Raw genomic sequence first — 12,958 nt, 5'->3', positions numbered from 1 at the left:
GTGCTGTGGGGAGGCCCGGGCCATGGCAGGCGCTGCTGGGTCGGAACCAGCTGGGAGGGCTGTGCCTTGGCCACACGCTGACCTGGCCCCTCTGACCCGTCCCCACAGGAGCAGCTCCTGGCGGAGATGGAGCGAATGCAGATGGAGATTGACCAGCTGCGGGGGCGGCCTCCGTCCTCCTACTCCAGGTGACACCAGCGCTCTGCCCCCCTCTACCCCTGGACCCCCTTGGCCAGGCTCATCCTTTCTGATCCCTCGGCCTCCCCCACACCCTCTGCACCTGCTGCCTGTCTTCCGGAGACTTCCACGGATCTCTTTTAGTTTTGACCCCTGACTTCATGACCACTGACTACCAGATCCTTTTCCCTGACCTTTGACCTCAGATCCCTCTCTTAATTTCCTGACTGAAGGCCCTTTCCTACCTCAGCCTGACTTCATGACCACTGACTACCAGATCCTTTCCCCTGACCTTTGACCTCAGATCCCTCTCTTAATCTCCTGACCGAAGGCCCTTTCCTACCTCAGCTTTCTTTCTTTCTTCCTTCCTTCCTTCCTTCCTTCCTTCCTTCCTTCCTTCCTTTCTTTCTTTCTTTTTTTCTCTTTTTAAATATATTTTACTGATTTTTTACAGAGAGGAAGGGAGAGGGATAGAGAGTTAGAAACATCAATGAGAGAGTAACATTGATCAGCTGCCTCCTGCACACCCGCTACTGGGGATGTGCCCGCAACCCGGGCATGTGCCCTTGACCGGAATCGAACCTGGGACCCTTCAGTCCACAGGCCCACGCTCTATCCACTGAGCCAAACCGGTTAGGGGTCTTTCTTTTTTAAAAAAAATTTAAATAGATTTTTAGAGAGAGGGGAAGGGAGCGGGAGAGAGAAACATCAGTGTGATGTGATAGCATCATTGGACGGCCTCCTGCATGCCCCCAATGGGGGATCGAGCCCACAACCCAGGCATGTGCCCTGACCAGGAATCAGGCCTGTGACCTTGCAGTACACAGGACAGCACTCGGCCAATGGAGCCACACTGACCAGGGCTCAGCTTTCCTTGATCCCTTAGTCTCTGCCTTCTTCTTTATTAATATTTTTTAAAATATATATTTTTATTGCTTTTTAAAGAAAGAGGGCGCGCTCGAGAGAGAAACATCGATCGGCTGCCTCCTGCATACCCCCCTCCACCGGGGATGGAACCTGAAACCTGGGCATGTGCCCCGACCGGAATGGAACCGATGACCTCTCCGGGCACGGGACAACACTGGACCAGCTGAGCCACACCAGCCAGGGCTCTGACGGTCTTCTCCATGCCCACAGGTCTCTCCCTGGCAGTGCCCTGGAGCTCCGTTACTCCCAGGCCCCTACGTTACCTTCCGGTGCCCACCTGGACCCCTATGGGGCTGGCAGTGGCCGAGTGGGCAAGAGGAGCCGCTGGTCAGGGGTCAAGGATGAGCCCCCCAAGGTCAGCAGCCACTTCGGGGCCTGGGTTGAGCAGGGCCTGGGAGGGCAACAGTGGGAACGGGGGTCTATCAGCTGGGGCTCGGGGAGGGAGCTGGGTTGAGGAGTGGGGTCTCCCGGACCCATGCTGTCTTCTGTCCTTCTCCCACAACTCCCTCTTCCCCACGTGCCTGGGTGTCTCTTCGTGGAAATCCTCCTGCCTGGTGAGAGCCTTAGAGGAATGATGGGGTGGTGAGGGGGACAGATTCCGGGGGATGGTGGGCAGGGTGTAGCGTCCTAGAATGGGTGGGGTTAAGTGAAGAAAGTGAATTGGGCCAAAGAAAACAGTGACATCAGGGGAGGGGGCAGAGTCCTCAGAGGGTTGGGGTGGTCAAGGAAAGGAATCTGTCCAGAGACAAAGCAGAGCTGGGAAAAGTGTGAGGGCTCCATCACAGGGTGGGGGCAGCCAGTGTCGGCCGTGGGCGGGGGCCCGGAGGGCGGGCAAAGTCAGGAGAGTTGAAGAACAACCCAGGGCCAATCTCCTCCCCTGCCCGCCGGGGGCCCCTCTGTCTCTCCACACAGACACAGGAGTGGGAGCGGTCCGCCCCTGCGGGGTCCATGCCACCCCCGTTTCCTGGGGAACTGGATGGCTCAGATGAGGAGGAGGCGGAGGGGATGTTTGGGGCTGAGCTGCTCTCCCCCAGCGGGCAGGCCGATGTGCAGACACTGGCCATCATGCTTCAGGAGCAGCTGGAAGCGATCAACAAGGAGATCAAGTGAGCGCGGGCCCCGTCCTGCGGCACGGCCCTGCCTGGGCTCACCCCACAGCCCCTCTCGCTGTGGAGTCTGCCGTGAAGGCCAGAATCTATCTCCTCTCCCACTATCCTCAGTCCCCTCACTTCCCAGCCCGACACTCCCTCCGGTATCCAGGGATCCCCCAGGAGTCTCGTATATGAGATTTACGTATATATCCCTCAGCCAAGTACACACAATTTCCCAACACAGCAAAGACTAAACCTCCAAATACCAAAATTCTCAGTCCAGTACATCAACAATCCTCCAGGACCCCATGGATTTAATGGCTTCACACAAACAGTACCCCGAGAATCCTGGTCCCCCACGATTCTCAACACAAGCACCCCATCCCAAAACACCAAGAGCCTCACTCTAACACATCAAGAACTGCAATTCTCCATACCAAGAGTTTCTACCCAACAGATAATATATAACAAGAATTCTCAATTTATGAAGACTCACCCATTATATAAAGTACACCCCAATTCCCCAGCAACTACCTTATTTAGCAATCTCTATATATAAAAGCCTAAGTGACCATTACGACCAGATGACTGGCTGATAGCTATGATGCACACTGACCACCGGGGGCAGACACTCAATGCAGGAGTTGCCCCCTGGTGGTCAGTGTGCTCCCATAGACAACCTCCTGTGGTCCCAGAAGCCGGACTCATGGCTGGCAAGCGCAGTGGCAATGGCGGGAGCCTCTCCTCACTCCGTGGCAGCGCTAAGGAGCAGCAAGCTGAGCAGCGAGCAGGCGGGCCCCAGACTGTGAGAGGCATGTCCGACTGCCGGGGATATGCTAAGGCCACTCAGTCGCTCTCTATGAAGTGCGCTGATCACCAGGTGGCAGACAGTCGACCAGTCTCTATGATGTGCACTAACCACCGGGGAGCAAACACTCTGATCAGTAGGTTAGCTTCCTGCTGGGGTCCAGCCACGGGACTGAGTGAGACGGGACAGCCACATCCTGAAGCCCTTCCACAGTACCTCCACAACTGGCCAACCTTCTGTGTCTGTTAGGGTCCTTCAGCCTGGCCTGCACCCTCTTATAATCCGGACCTCTTGGGGGATGTTGGAGAGCCAGTTTCAGCCTGACGGCAGAACAACCAGTCACTATGACACACACGGACCACCAATGGGCAGACACTCAATGCAGGAGTTGCCCCCTGATGGTCCGTGTGCTCCCACAGCCAACCTCCCGTGGTCCCTCCCCCAGCTGGCCAACCTCCCACCATATGGCCCTGATCAGCCCAATTGCTGGCCAGGCCGAGGGACCCCACCCGTGCATGAATTCGTGTACCGGGCCTCTAGTTCTCTAATAATACACCCTCCATGGACCCAGCAAATATACCAACATGACTACTATCTTCCATTCAAACTTGTTCTGACTTGAGTGATCGACTCTCATATACAAAATGATTCTAAGACTTTCCTAGATCCTAGGTTGACCTCTGAGTCCCAGATCTCATCTGGATCTCATTATGAATTTGCTCTTGTTGTCCTCCTTGAACCTTGATCTCTTTCCCATAAAAAATCCCTTTATGATTTTCCAGAACCATTTGGTTATCATCAGGGTCATCCTGATGCAGACCCTGGTCATTGCCTCTACTTCCCTGACCTCCTGAGCCCATCATGACCCCTAACCCCCCTTGAATCTTGGTGGATTCACATCACGAATTCACCAAGACCCTCTAACCTCATTATGCCTTCTTCAGAATTATTATTATTTTTTTCAGAATTATTTTTGCCTTCCTAAGCTTTCTGGCTCATTGGGATCCTCAGACTCCCTCTGCCATCGTCTGCCTCAGTCCTCTCACCAGTCGCCCCCTTTCCCTCCTCAGGCTAATCCAAGAGGAGAAGGAGACAACAGAACAAAGGGCAGAAGAACTGGAGAGCCGGGTGTCCGGCTCTGCCCTGGACTCACTGGGCCGCTACCGCAGTAGCTGCTCACTGCCCCCCTCCCTCACCACCTCCACCCTTGCCAGCCCTTCCCCTCCCAGCTCCGGTCACTCAACACCCCGTCTGGCACCCCCTAGTCCTGCCCGTGAGGGCGCCGACAAAGCTGTAAGTGTTCTGAAGTCTCCTTAGCTTGGTGGGGTGGGTAGGAGGTCAGAAACAGGATTCCCCAACAGATGGCAACAATAATCTCTCACACCAGTGGCTTTCAAAAGCAACCTTATCTTCCCTAAAGATTCCAACTCAAAGGGCAGAGGGAGGACTGAGCCACTGGGCTCCTGAATCCTAACTTGTATTTTAGTTACACCTGGTCCACCTTGACCAGTTTTATACATTAAGTTTCTGCAAGTGATTTTTTAAAAATGCTTCTGTGACTGAACATACGTTTGAGAACTGCCATGATATCCTCATAATTGACCTTTGAGGGATGCATAACGGATATTAATCTTAGTTTATTGCCTGAAGCCCAAGCTTTTCTGCTTTCAGAACCTGTAACCTAGTGGCTTTCCTTGGGGCCACACAGATCCCACTTCTGACACCATAAGCTATGAAACTATCAATATGGGCTTTAGCTCCGGTGGGACTGTAATCTTTGGCTTTACGTTTCATCCCCCTTGGCCTAGGCTACCTTCAGAAATGGTTCCCCAAACCAGGGATGCCTCATACATCCCCCAGTAGATATTTTAGTTAATGAGGAACCCGCAATATGACTCCAACTTAATCCAGCCTCTCTACTTCTCTATCCCCAGAATCATGTCCCCAAGGATGAAGCTGGGGCTCCACGAGGGGAGGGGCCAGCCATCCCAGGAGACACCCCGCCTCCCACGCCCCGCTCTGCCCGCCTAGAGAGAATGACCCAGGCCTTGGCACTGCAGGCAGGATCCCTGGAAGATGGGGGGCCCTCACGGGGAAGGTCAGCAGGGACAAGAGATGGGACAGGGATGGGCTTGCTTGGGAGGATGACATGGGAGGGGACAAAGACTTGGGATGAAAGGACGCATCCCAGATGGGGTCTGCCCTCACCCTGTCCTGCTCCTCCAGTGAGGGCACCCAAGATTCCCTGCACAAAGCCCCCAAGAAGAAGAGCATCAAGTCATCCATAGGTCGTCTTTTTGGCAAGAAGGAGAAGGGGCGAATGGGACCACCAGGACGGGACAGCTCCTCTCTGGGTGAGTACCCCGATTCTACCCCTTCCTCCCTCCCTCTCTTCCTCCCTCCCTCCCTCCCTTCCTTCCTTCCTTCCTTCCATCCTCCCATCCTTGCTTTGTTTCTTCCTTCTTCTTTACATATTCACTTGACATTCATTCATGTCCTCACTGATTTGGTAATTCATTCACAATGTAGATAGGGGGGAGAAAGAGCCCTCTGTGGCCTGCTTGAGTGACTGGAGGGCTAAATCATATCGTTATGTCGTTTCCCATTTAGGGAGGCGCGTCCTGAAGGCAGAGCACCTAGTGTGCCGGAGCCTTCGTATCGGCTTGTGAGAGCCAGTAGCTAAATTTTCAGGCATTTTGTGAGTTGCCTGACATCACATTGGCAGCTTGAAAGTGGCACGGTGGGATTCTTCACACCATAGAAATGGGCAAAGGCGACAAATCAAGGAATAGCTCCTTCCTCCTCATGGAGCCAGCTACACACTTGCCAGCACACCACGGCCACCTGACAGGGCCAGGCCAATGGATGCCCTATTTTGGGGTTATCTCCAATTTATTGCCTGGGAGGTGACATTGGTCCCTGTCTGGCTTGATCACTCCCTCTGTGTGGCCTCATTGACTCTATTCCCTTGGGGCCTCTGCTCTCCTGGCTGCCTTCTCACCACCCCCAGCATGAAGTAGTCTGCTTCCCCCTGAGACTCTCCAAATTTTGGCCCCTCCCTGCCTCCAGCTGGAACGCCCTCAGATGAGACGTTGGCCTCTGACCCTCTGGGGCTAGCCAAACTGACAGGCCCAGGAGACAAGGACCGGAGAAACAAGAGGAAGTGAGTGTGTGTGTGGGGGGGGGCAGGGGGACTTACAAAGATCCGCATGCATTTTGTTGGAACCTCCTGCCAGGTTTCCTACGTTCCTAACCAGTGTTTTGAGAGGGGGTTGTGGTGAAGGGGGCCACCCAGGAGGGCTGGGGTCTCTGCCCCTGAGAGCTCCTGCCTGGCCCCCTCTTCCCAGGCATGAGCTTCTGGAAGAGGCCTGTCGGCAGGGCCTGCCCTTTGCTGCCTGGGATGGCCCCACCGTGGTCTCCTGGCTGGAGGTACCGGGGCCCAGAAATGCCTTGATTCCTGACCTTCAACCCCTGTGACAGCCCCTCCACTAGGGCTGGTTGGGTCCACCTAGCACCACCCTCCTGGCCCAGATGTGGGGGGGAGGGGGGATGAGGCCCTGGAAGGAGTCAGGCTTCCTGTGATCTCATTTGTTCTCCTTTTCCCCCCACCCCTGCCCCTCTGGGATGCTCACTTTGGTCCTGGTCTCCTGTTGCTTCTCTCTCTCTCTCTCTCTCTCTCTCTCTCTCTCTCGCTCTCTTTCGGATTCCCTGTCTATGTTTCTGCTTCTCTCCTCATCTCTGTTTCTGTCATGGCCCCTATCTCTCCCCGTGTCTCCCTCCCAATGTTTTTGCTCCTTTCCCTCCCCACGTCTGTCTCTCCTCTGTGTGTCTCTCCTGCTCTCTGTCTCTCTCCATCCCTCTCTTTCCCCTTTGACGCCGGCCTTGCCTTTCTCTGGCTCTCCTGGTCTCCCCGTGGCTCCCGCTGACACACGTCCCGTTGACTTGCCCTGTCTGTTTCTTCCCACTGGGACCTTGTGTCTTTCTGTTCTTCCCCCACTTGCCTCTCCCCGTCTCTCTGTCCCCGACTCTCTCCTTCTTTCTGTCTCACCCCCATCTCTCCGTCTCTCCTCTTGTGTGATATCGTCTGCCTCTCCTCTGCCTCTGCCTCTCTCTCCCCGTCCTCCGCTGGCCCAGCTGTGGGTAGGCATGCCTGCGTGGTATGTGGCCGCCTGCCGGGCCAATGTCAAGAGTGGGGCCATCATGGCCAACCTGTCCGACACGGAGATCCAGCGGGAGATCGGCATCAGCAACCCGCTGCACCGGCTCAAGCTGCGCCTCGCCATCCAGGAGATGGTCTCCCTCACCTCGCCCTCTGCGCCCGCCTCCTCCCGCACAGTGAGTGTCCACTGGCCAATCCCAGCCCTTGCTGCCTCAAGGCCCCGCCCCTTGCCTTCAGACTAGCCAATCCAGGCCTGCTTATTCCAGCTCCATCCTACACATTTATACTCCCCTTATACCACCTGGATTATGGGGGGAAAGGGGATCTTCCCTCAGGTCTCACTGCCTCCCCTGTACCCCTAAACTTCAGTCTGTCTTCAACCGCAGCCAGAGGGACCCATCCTGGAGAATAAGACAAACCCACATGGTTCCCGGCAAGACCCCTGATGAAAGGCCCCCCCTTCCCTCGCTCAGGTCCTTGGCACCCCCTTTTGCTTGGAGCACCCCCTCCCCGTTTCCCCCAAGGCTGGCTCCTTGTCATCCCTGAGGTCTCAGCTCAATGTCGCCACCTCCAAGAGGCCTCTCTCACTCAACAGCTAAACTAGTCGCCTGCTGCCCATCACCCCAGGACATTAAGACCTGATTTTCCCCCATAGCATGTACTGCCTTCTAATGCTTTATCCTTGCATTCCACACAGAAAGTCATGTGTGCCGTGCCTAATGCAGCACTCAGCCCTTGGCCACGCTTGCTGTTCACACGTGAATGTGTGTATCGGAAGCACTCGAATGTAATGTGTGGACATCATAACCAGCTAGCCCCCCAAATTACTTCAGCGGGCGTCCCCTAAAAATAAGAACTTTCCCCTACATAGCCACCGTGCCCTTGTCACACCTAAGAACACGACCGTTATTGTTAGTTTCATCCACTATTCAGTCTGTACTCAAACTTCCCCTTACACATCCCGGACTCTACAGCTGTGCCTGGCGCTCAGGAGTCATTACACACATTTTTTAAAAAATATATTTTATTGATTTTTTTACAGAGAGGAAGGGAGAGAGATAGAGAGCCAGAAACATCGACGAGAGAGAAACATCCATCAGCCGCCTCCCGCACATCTCCCACTGGGGATGTGCCCGCAACCCAGGCACATGCCCCCGACCGGAATCGAACCCGGGACCCCTCAGTCCGCAGGCCGACGCTCTATCCACTGAGCCAAACCGGCCTCGGCCATTACACACATTTTAAAAAAATATATCTTTATTGATTTCAGAGAGGAAGGGAGAGGGAGAGAGAGACAGAAACATCAATGATGAGAGAGAATCATTGATTGGCTGCCTCCTGCACATCCCCTACTGGGGACTGAGCCTGCAGCCTGGGCATATGCCCTATGCCCTTTGCTGGAATCAAACCTGGGACCCTTCAGTCCACAGGCCGATGCTCTATCCACTGAGCCAAACTGGCTAGGGCTACATACATTTTTCTTTAAAAAAAATCTTTTCTTGGTTTTTAGAGAGAGAAGGGGGAGGGAGAGAGAGAGAGAATGAGAGGGGGAGGGAAACGTCCATGGGAGACGGAGACATGATTGGTTGCCTCCTGCACGCCCCCTGCTGGGGATCAAGGCCACAACCCCCGCATGTGTCCTGACCAGGAATCCAACTGGCAACCTTTGGGTGCATAAGAAGACGCACAACCGCCCTAACCGGGTCGGCTCAGTGGATAGAGCGTCGGCCTGCGGACTGAAGGGTCCCAGGTTCAACTACTGTCAAGGGCATGTACCTTGGTTGCGGGCACATCCCCAGTAGGAGGTGTGCAGGAGGCAGCTGATCGATGTTCTAACTCTCTATCTCTCTCCCTTCCTCTCTGTGAAAAATCAATAAAATATATTTAAAAAAACAAAAAGGAAGATGCCCAACCTACTGAGCCATACCGGCCAGGGCCCCACATGATTGATCCATGTCTGAATTCCTAACCCCTGGGGGGCTGTTGGGAGCAGGGGCCCAATAAATGTGCACGCAGGTCCTCCTTCCCGGGAACATTGGCCCCATTGCTGCATCTGCCACCTCACCCTGCGTCCTTTCCGTACATTTGTGTGGACAGAGGTGATGCCACTGGCGCAGGGCCACACGGCAAAATGCCCAGCAGGCCCCCAATGGGAACCTGAATTTGTTCCACTCGGAAGCCCAAGTTCTGACACACAGCAGGTGCTCAATGAACGGTCATGCCTTTGTCCCTGGCTTGTCCAAGCAGGGACTGGCCTTTCCCAGCCAGAAAGCACACTGTGTATAAATGTGCGTGACCCGAGCCTCCAGGAGCGTCCCCCCCTCCCCCCTTCCCTGTCTGGAAGTCCTCTCTCGCCTTCCCTAACACCCCGCGGCCCCTCAGTCCACAGGAAACGTGTGGATGACACATGAGGAGATGGAGTCCCTCACGGCCACGACGAAGCCGGTGAGTGCCCCCTGCCGGCGGCTTTGGGGGTGGCACTAACTCTCTCTCGGGAGGGCGGGGCGGGGCGAGTCTGTAGCCGTCTGTCCGTCTGTTCGTTCCTCCCGCCCTCCTTCGCCTGCCCCTTAACCCGTCCCTTCTTTCCCCTCTTCCCACTAACGGGTCAGGAGACCAAGGAGATCAGCTGGGAGCAGGTAGGGGGCGCGGGGCGGGAAGGGGGCGCATGACCAGGTTGTGCACGCTGCATGGACGCCCCTTCTTCTCCGAGCCCCGCCCTTATCCTCGCTGGGGCATCCCCTCATCACCGCGGGGGGGCGCTGTGCGGAGCTCGGCTCTGGACTGTCTCACTGTGGGGGTCTGGGCAGAAGCTGGGTGGTTCCATGGTTAGCTGTTAGCTTGGTGCGCGGGCCATCCCATGATCGAGGGTGGTGGGAGCTCCGGGGGCTGTTCCATTGCTATGACTAGAGGGAGACGGGGCACCCGTTTTCCCCGCTGCCTGCGGGGAAAGTGTACCCGGCAAAGGGGAACGCATTTGGGGAGGGAGCAGCACGTCTGGCGGAGAAGCTGGGGAGGAGGAGCTCCAAGAAGGGGGAGGCATGAACTCACCTGCTGGAAAGAACTGTGCGGGCCCCGGGCCCTTGGCTTCCAGCCAGGGGGAGGCATGGATTGTGCTGAAGTCCTGGAAGGACTTTGGGCCGATCCAGAATATTGTCCCGGGCCGGGCCCAGCATTGAACTAGTATTTTCGGGACAGTGCCAGGGTGCTGGGTGACTCCATGGCTCTCTGCTGTGGGGAGCGCTGTGCTGGGAGAATCCATTATGTTGACTCGGGGGCGTAGTGAGGTTGGGCTGATCTGTTCTGAGTTGGGACCGTGTTAGATCACCGCTTCTCAGCCTATGATGTACGGCTCTCATCACCCGGGGATCTTGTGAGAACGAAGGTTCCGATTCAGTCAGTGGCCTGGGGCTGAGAGTCTGCAATCCCAGCAAATCCGCAGGCGATGGTGATGCCTTGGGTCCAAGGACCACACTTGAGTAGACTCAGCTCGATCCTGTCCTCCTGAGGGAGCAGGGGACACCGTTGGATCGGTCCACTGTCTGGCTCTGGGCTGGAAAAGCAGGTCCTTGGGTTGGTGGGGGGGTAGACCGTACCCTTGCATACATACATGGGAAGGGGTCCCAGGGCCTGACCCCTCCCCTACCTGCCCATGGCCCCAGATCCTGGCATATGGCGACATGAACCACGAGTGGGTGGGCAACGACTGGCTGCCCAGCCTGGGGCTGCCCCAGTACCGTAGCTACTTCATGGAGTCGCTGGTGGACGCCCGCATGTTGGACCACCTCAACAAAAAGGAGCTCCGCGGCCAGCTGAAGATGGTGGACAGCTTCCACAGGTGGGGCTGCCGCCCAGACAGGCCAGGGGCGGGGCGGCCACGCTCCTGCAGAGTCTGGGCCAGTGGGACTGGTGATGGGATTCTCTGTAAATCGACCCCGTGCCTCTTCCATCAGTAAGGTGGCCCACTAGGGAGAGTCCAGATTCTGAGGCAGCTGGGCTAGCTGACCCCACCCCCTTCCAGGTTTGCGAATAGGAACTGCCTGTTGAAAGTACCCCAGCTCTGAGGTCGGCAATCACCAGAACCCACCCAGCAGAACAGTGGTTCTCAACCTTCTGGCCCTTTAAATACAGTTCCTCATGTGGTGACCCAACCATAACATTATTTCCGTTGCTACTTCATCACTGTCATGTTGCTACTGTGATGAATCGTCATGTAAATATCTGACATGCAGGATGGTCTTAGGCGCCCCCTGTGAAAGGGTCGTTCGGCCGCCGAAGGGGTCGCGACCCACAGGTTGAGAACCGCTGCAATAGAACAACACTGGCCTCTCCCAGAAGACCAAGCTGTGGGGAGGGCCCCGCGGGAGCAGCGGTCACTGGGGGGTGAAGGCTCCCCTGTGACCCCGCTTCCCCTGCTGCTCAGGGTGAGTCTGCACTACGGGATCATGTGCCTGAAACGGCTCAACTATGACCGGAAAGACCTGGAGCGGAGGCGAGAAGAGAGTCAGACCCAAATCCGAGGTGAGTAGAAGGGGGTAAGAGTCCCTCTGGGAGCTTAAGCCACAGGGTGGAGCCGGTATAGGAGGCATGGCCAGGAAAGAGGGTGACGGGATGGGCTAAATGGGACGGGCCTGCAGCTGAGGGTTCCTTTGGTCCCCAGATGTGATGGTGTGGTCCAATGAGCGGGTCATGGGTTGGGTGTCCGGACTGGGACTGAAGGAATTTGCCACGAACCTCACGGAGAGCGGGGTGCACGGGGCGCTGCTGGCCCTGGACGAGACCTTTGACTACTCCGACCTGGCCTTGCTCCTGCAGATCCCCACGCAGAACGCACAGGTGGGTGAGCGGCCGCTGGGCCGGATCGCGCCGGGCCTCCCCCCACCCCCCCACCGCAGTCTGCAAGCTGCACCCCCTTTCCCGCCTCTCCTCCCCAGGCCCGGCAGCTCCTGGAAAAGGAATTCAGTAACCTCATCTCCTTGGGCACAGACAGGCGGCTGGACGAGGTGGGCGCCCAGCTCCGGAGGCTGGCTCCTTGCACCTGCAGGGTGGGAGCCGAAGGGGTGGGGCTTGGCTGCCCAGAGACGGGGTTGGAGGCGGGGCCAGGATAGGGGCGGGGGGGGGAGAAGCGGGGAATACGGAAGGGGGGGAGTCCAAGGAAGGGGCGGGGGCGGAACCGGGCCGGGGCCCCACACCGGATGCCCGGCTCCTGTACCTAGGACAGCGCCAAGTCCTTCAGCCGCTCCCCGTCCTGGCGGAAGATGTTCCGAGAGAAGGACCTCCGAGGCGTCAGCCCCGACTCCGCTGAGATGTTGCCTCCCAACTTCCGTTCGGCCGCAGCGGGGGCCCTGGGCTCGCCGGGGCTCCCTCTTCGCAAGCTGCAGTCGGAAGGTGGGCGGCTTCCCTTCTTCGGGGTTGGGAGCAAAGGACCCACTCTCCATCCCAGAGGCCTCCTCCTGCAGGCTCTGAAATGGCCTGGCCCGTTCTCCCCTGCTCATGGCACCTGGGCCGCTCCAATGTGCCAACTCTCCTCCGGGCGCGGAAGGGATTGCTCTCGCACCCTCTTTTCAGGGTGGGAAATGCGCTCGCCCTGTGTCATCTGGGGCACCTTGGACGAACCTCGGGGAAAGGGAGGGAAGCCGGCGAGGATTCGGGCTGGCTGTCATTCCCGAAGGGGAATTCCCGGGAAGGAAGCTTGGGGTTGAGGATCGGAGAAACCCTGGGGAGGACAGGGCGTGCGCGCGTGTGGGTGTGGGTGCGCGCGTGTGGGTGTGGGTGCGGGTGCTCGCGTGTGGGTGCGCG

The 12,958-nt window shown here is 57.1% G+C and overlaps 1 protein-coding gene across 1 annotated transcript in view; it reads left to right on the top strand.

Annotated features, from left to right (window-relative positions):
- PPFIA3 (protein tyrosine phosphatase, receptor type, f polypeptide (PTPRF), interacting protein (liprin), alpha 3) overlaps nucleotides 1-12,958 on the top strand; it is a 19,636-nt gene that overhangs the window by 5,691 nt on the left and 987 nt on the right. Inside the window, exons 8-23 of the mRNA XM_015565455.1 lie at nucleotides 109-188; nucleotides 1,315-1,459; nucleotides 2,023-2,210; nucleotides 4,074-4,296; nucleotides 4,938-5,101; nucleotides 5,230-5,357; nucleotides 6,073-6,166; nucleotides 6,351-6,432; nucleotides 7,138-7,338; nucleotides 9,545-9,607; nucleotides 9,772-9,798; nucleotides 10,822-10,997; nucleotides 11,583-11,680; nucleotides 11,820-11,995; nucleotides 12,094-12,162; nucleotides 12,376-12,577. Coding sequence (XP_015420941.1) covers nucleotides 109-188; nucleotides 1,315-1,459; nucleotides 2,023-2,210; nucleotides 4,074-4,296; nucleotides 4,938-5,101; nucleotides 5,230-5,357; nucleotides 6,073-6,166; nucleotides 6,351-6,432; nucleotides 7,138-7,338; nucleotides 9,545-9,607; nucleotides 9,772-9,798; nucleotides 10,822-10,997; nucleotides 11,583-11,680; nucleotides 11,820-11,995; nucleotides 12,094-12,162; nucleotides 12,376-12,577 — 2,116 coding nt within the window. The remainder of the gene's footprint in view (nucleotides 1-108; nucleotides 189-1,314; nucleotides 1,460-2,022; nucleotides 2,211-4,073; nucleotides 4,297-4,937; nucleotides 5,102-5,229; nucleotides 5,358-6,072; nucleotides 6,167-6,350; nucleotides 6,433-7,137; nucleotides 7,339-9,544; nucleotides 9,608-9,771; nucleotides 9,799-10,821; nucleotides 10,998-11,582; nucleotides 11,681-11,819; nucleotides 11,996-12,093; nucleotides 12,163-12,375; nucleotides 12,578-12,958) is intronic.

Source organism: Myotis davidii, unplaced genomic scaffold (assembly GCF_000327345.1).
Source record: "Myotis davidii unplaced genomic scaffold, ASM32734v1 scaffold2100, whole genome shotgun sequence".
Lineage (NCBI taxonomy): Eukaryota > Metazoa > Chordata > Mammalia > Chiroptera > Vespertilionidae > Myotis > Myotis davidii.
This window is presented reverse-complemented; position numbering and strand designations above follow the sequence as displayed.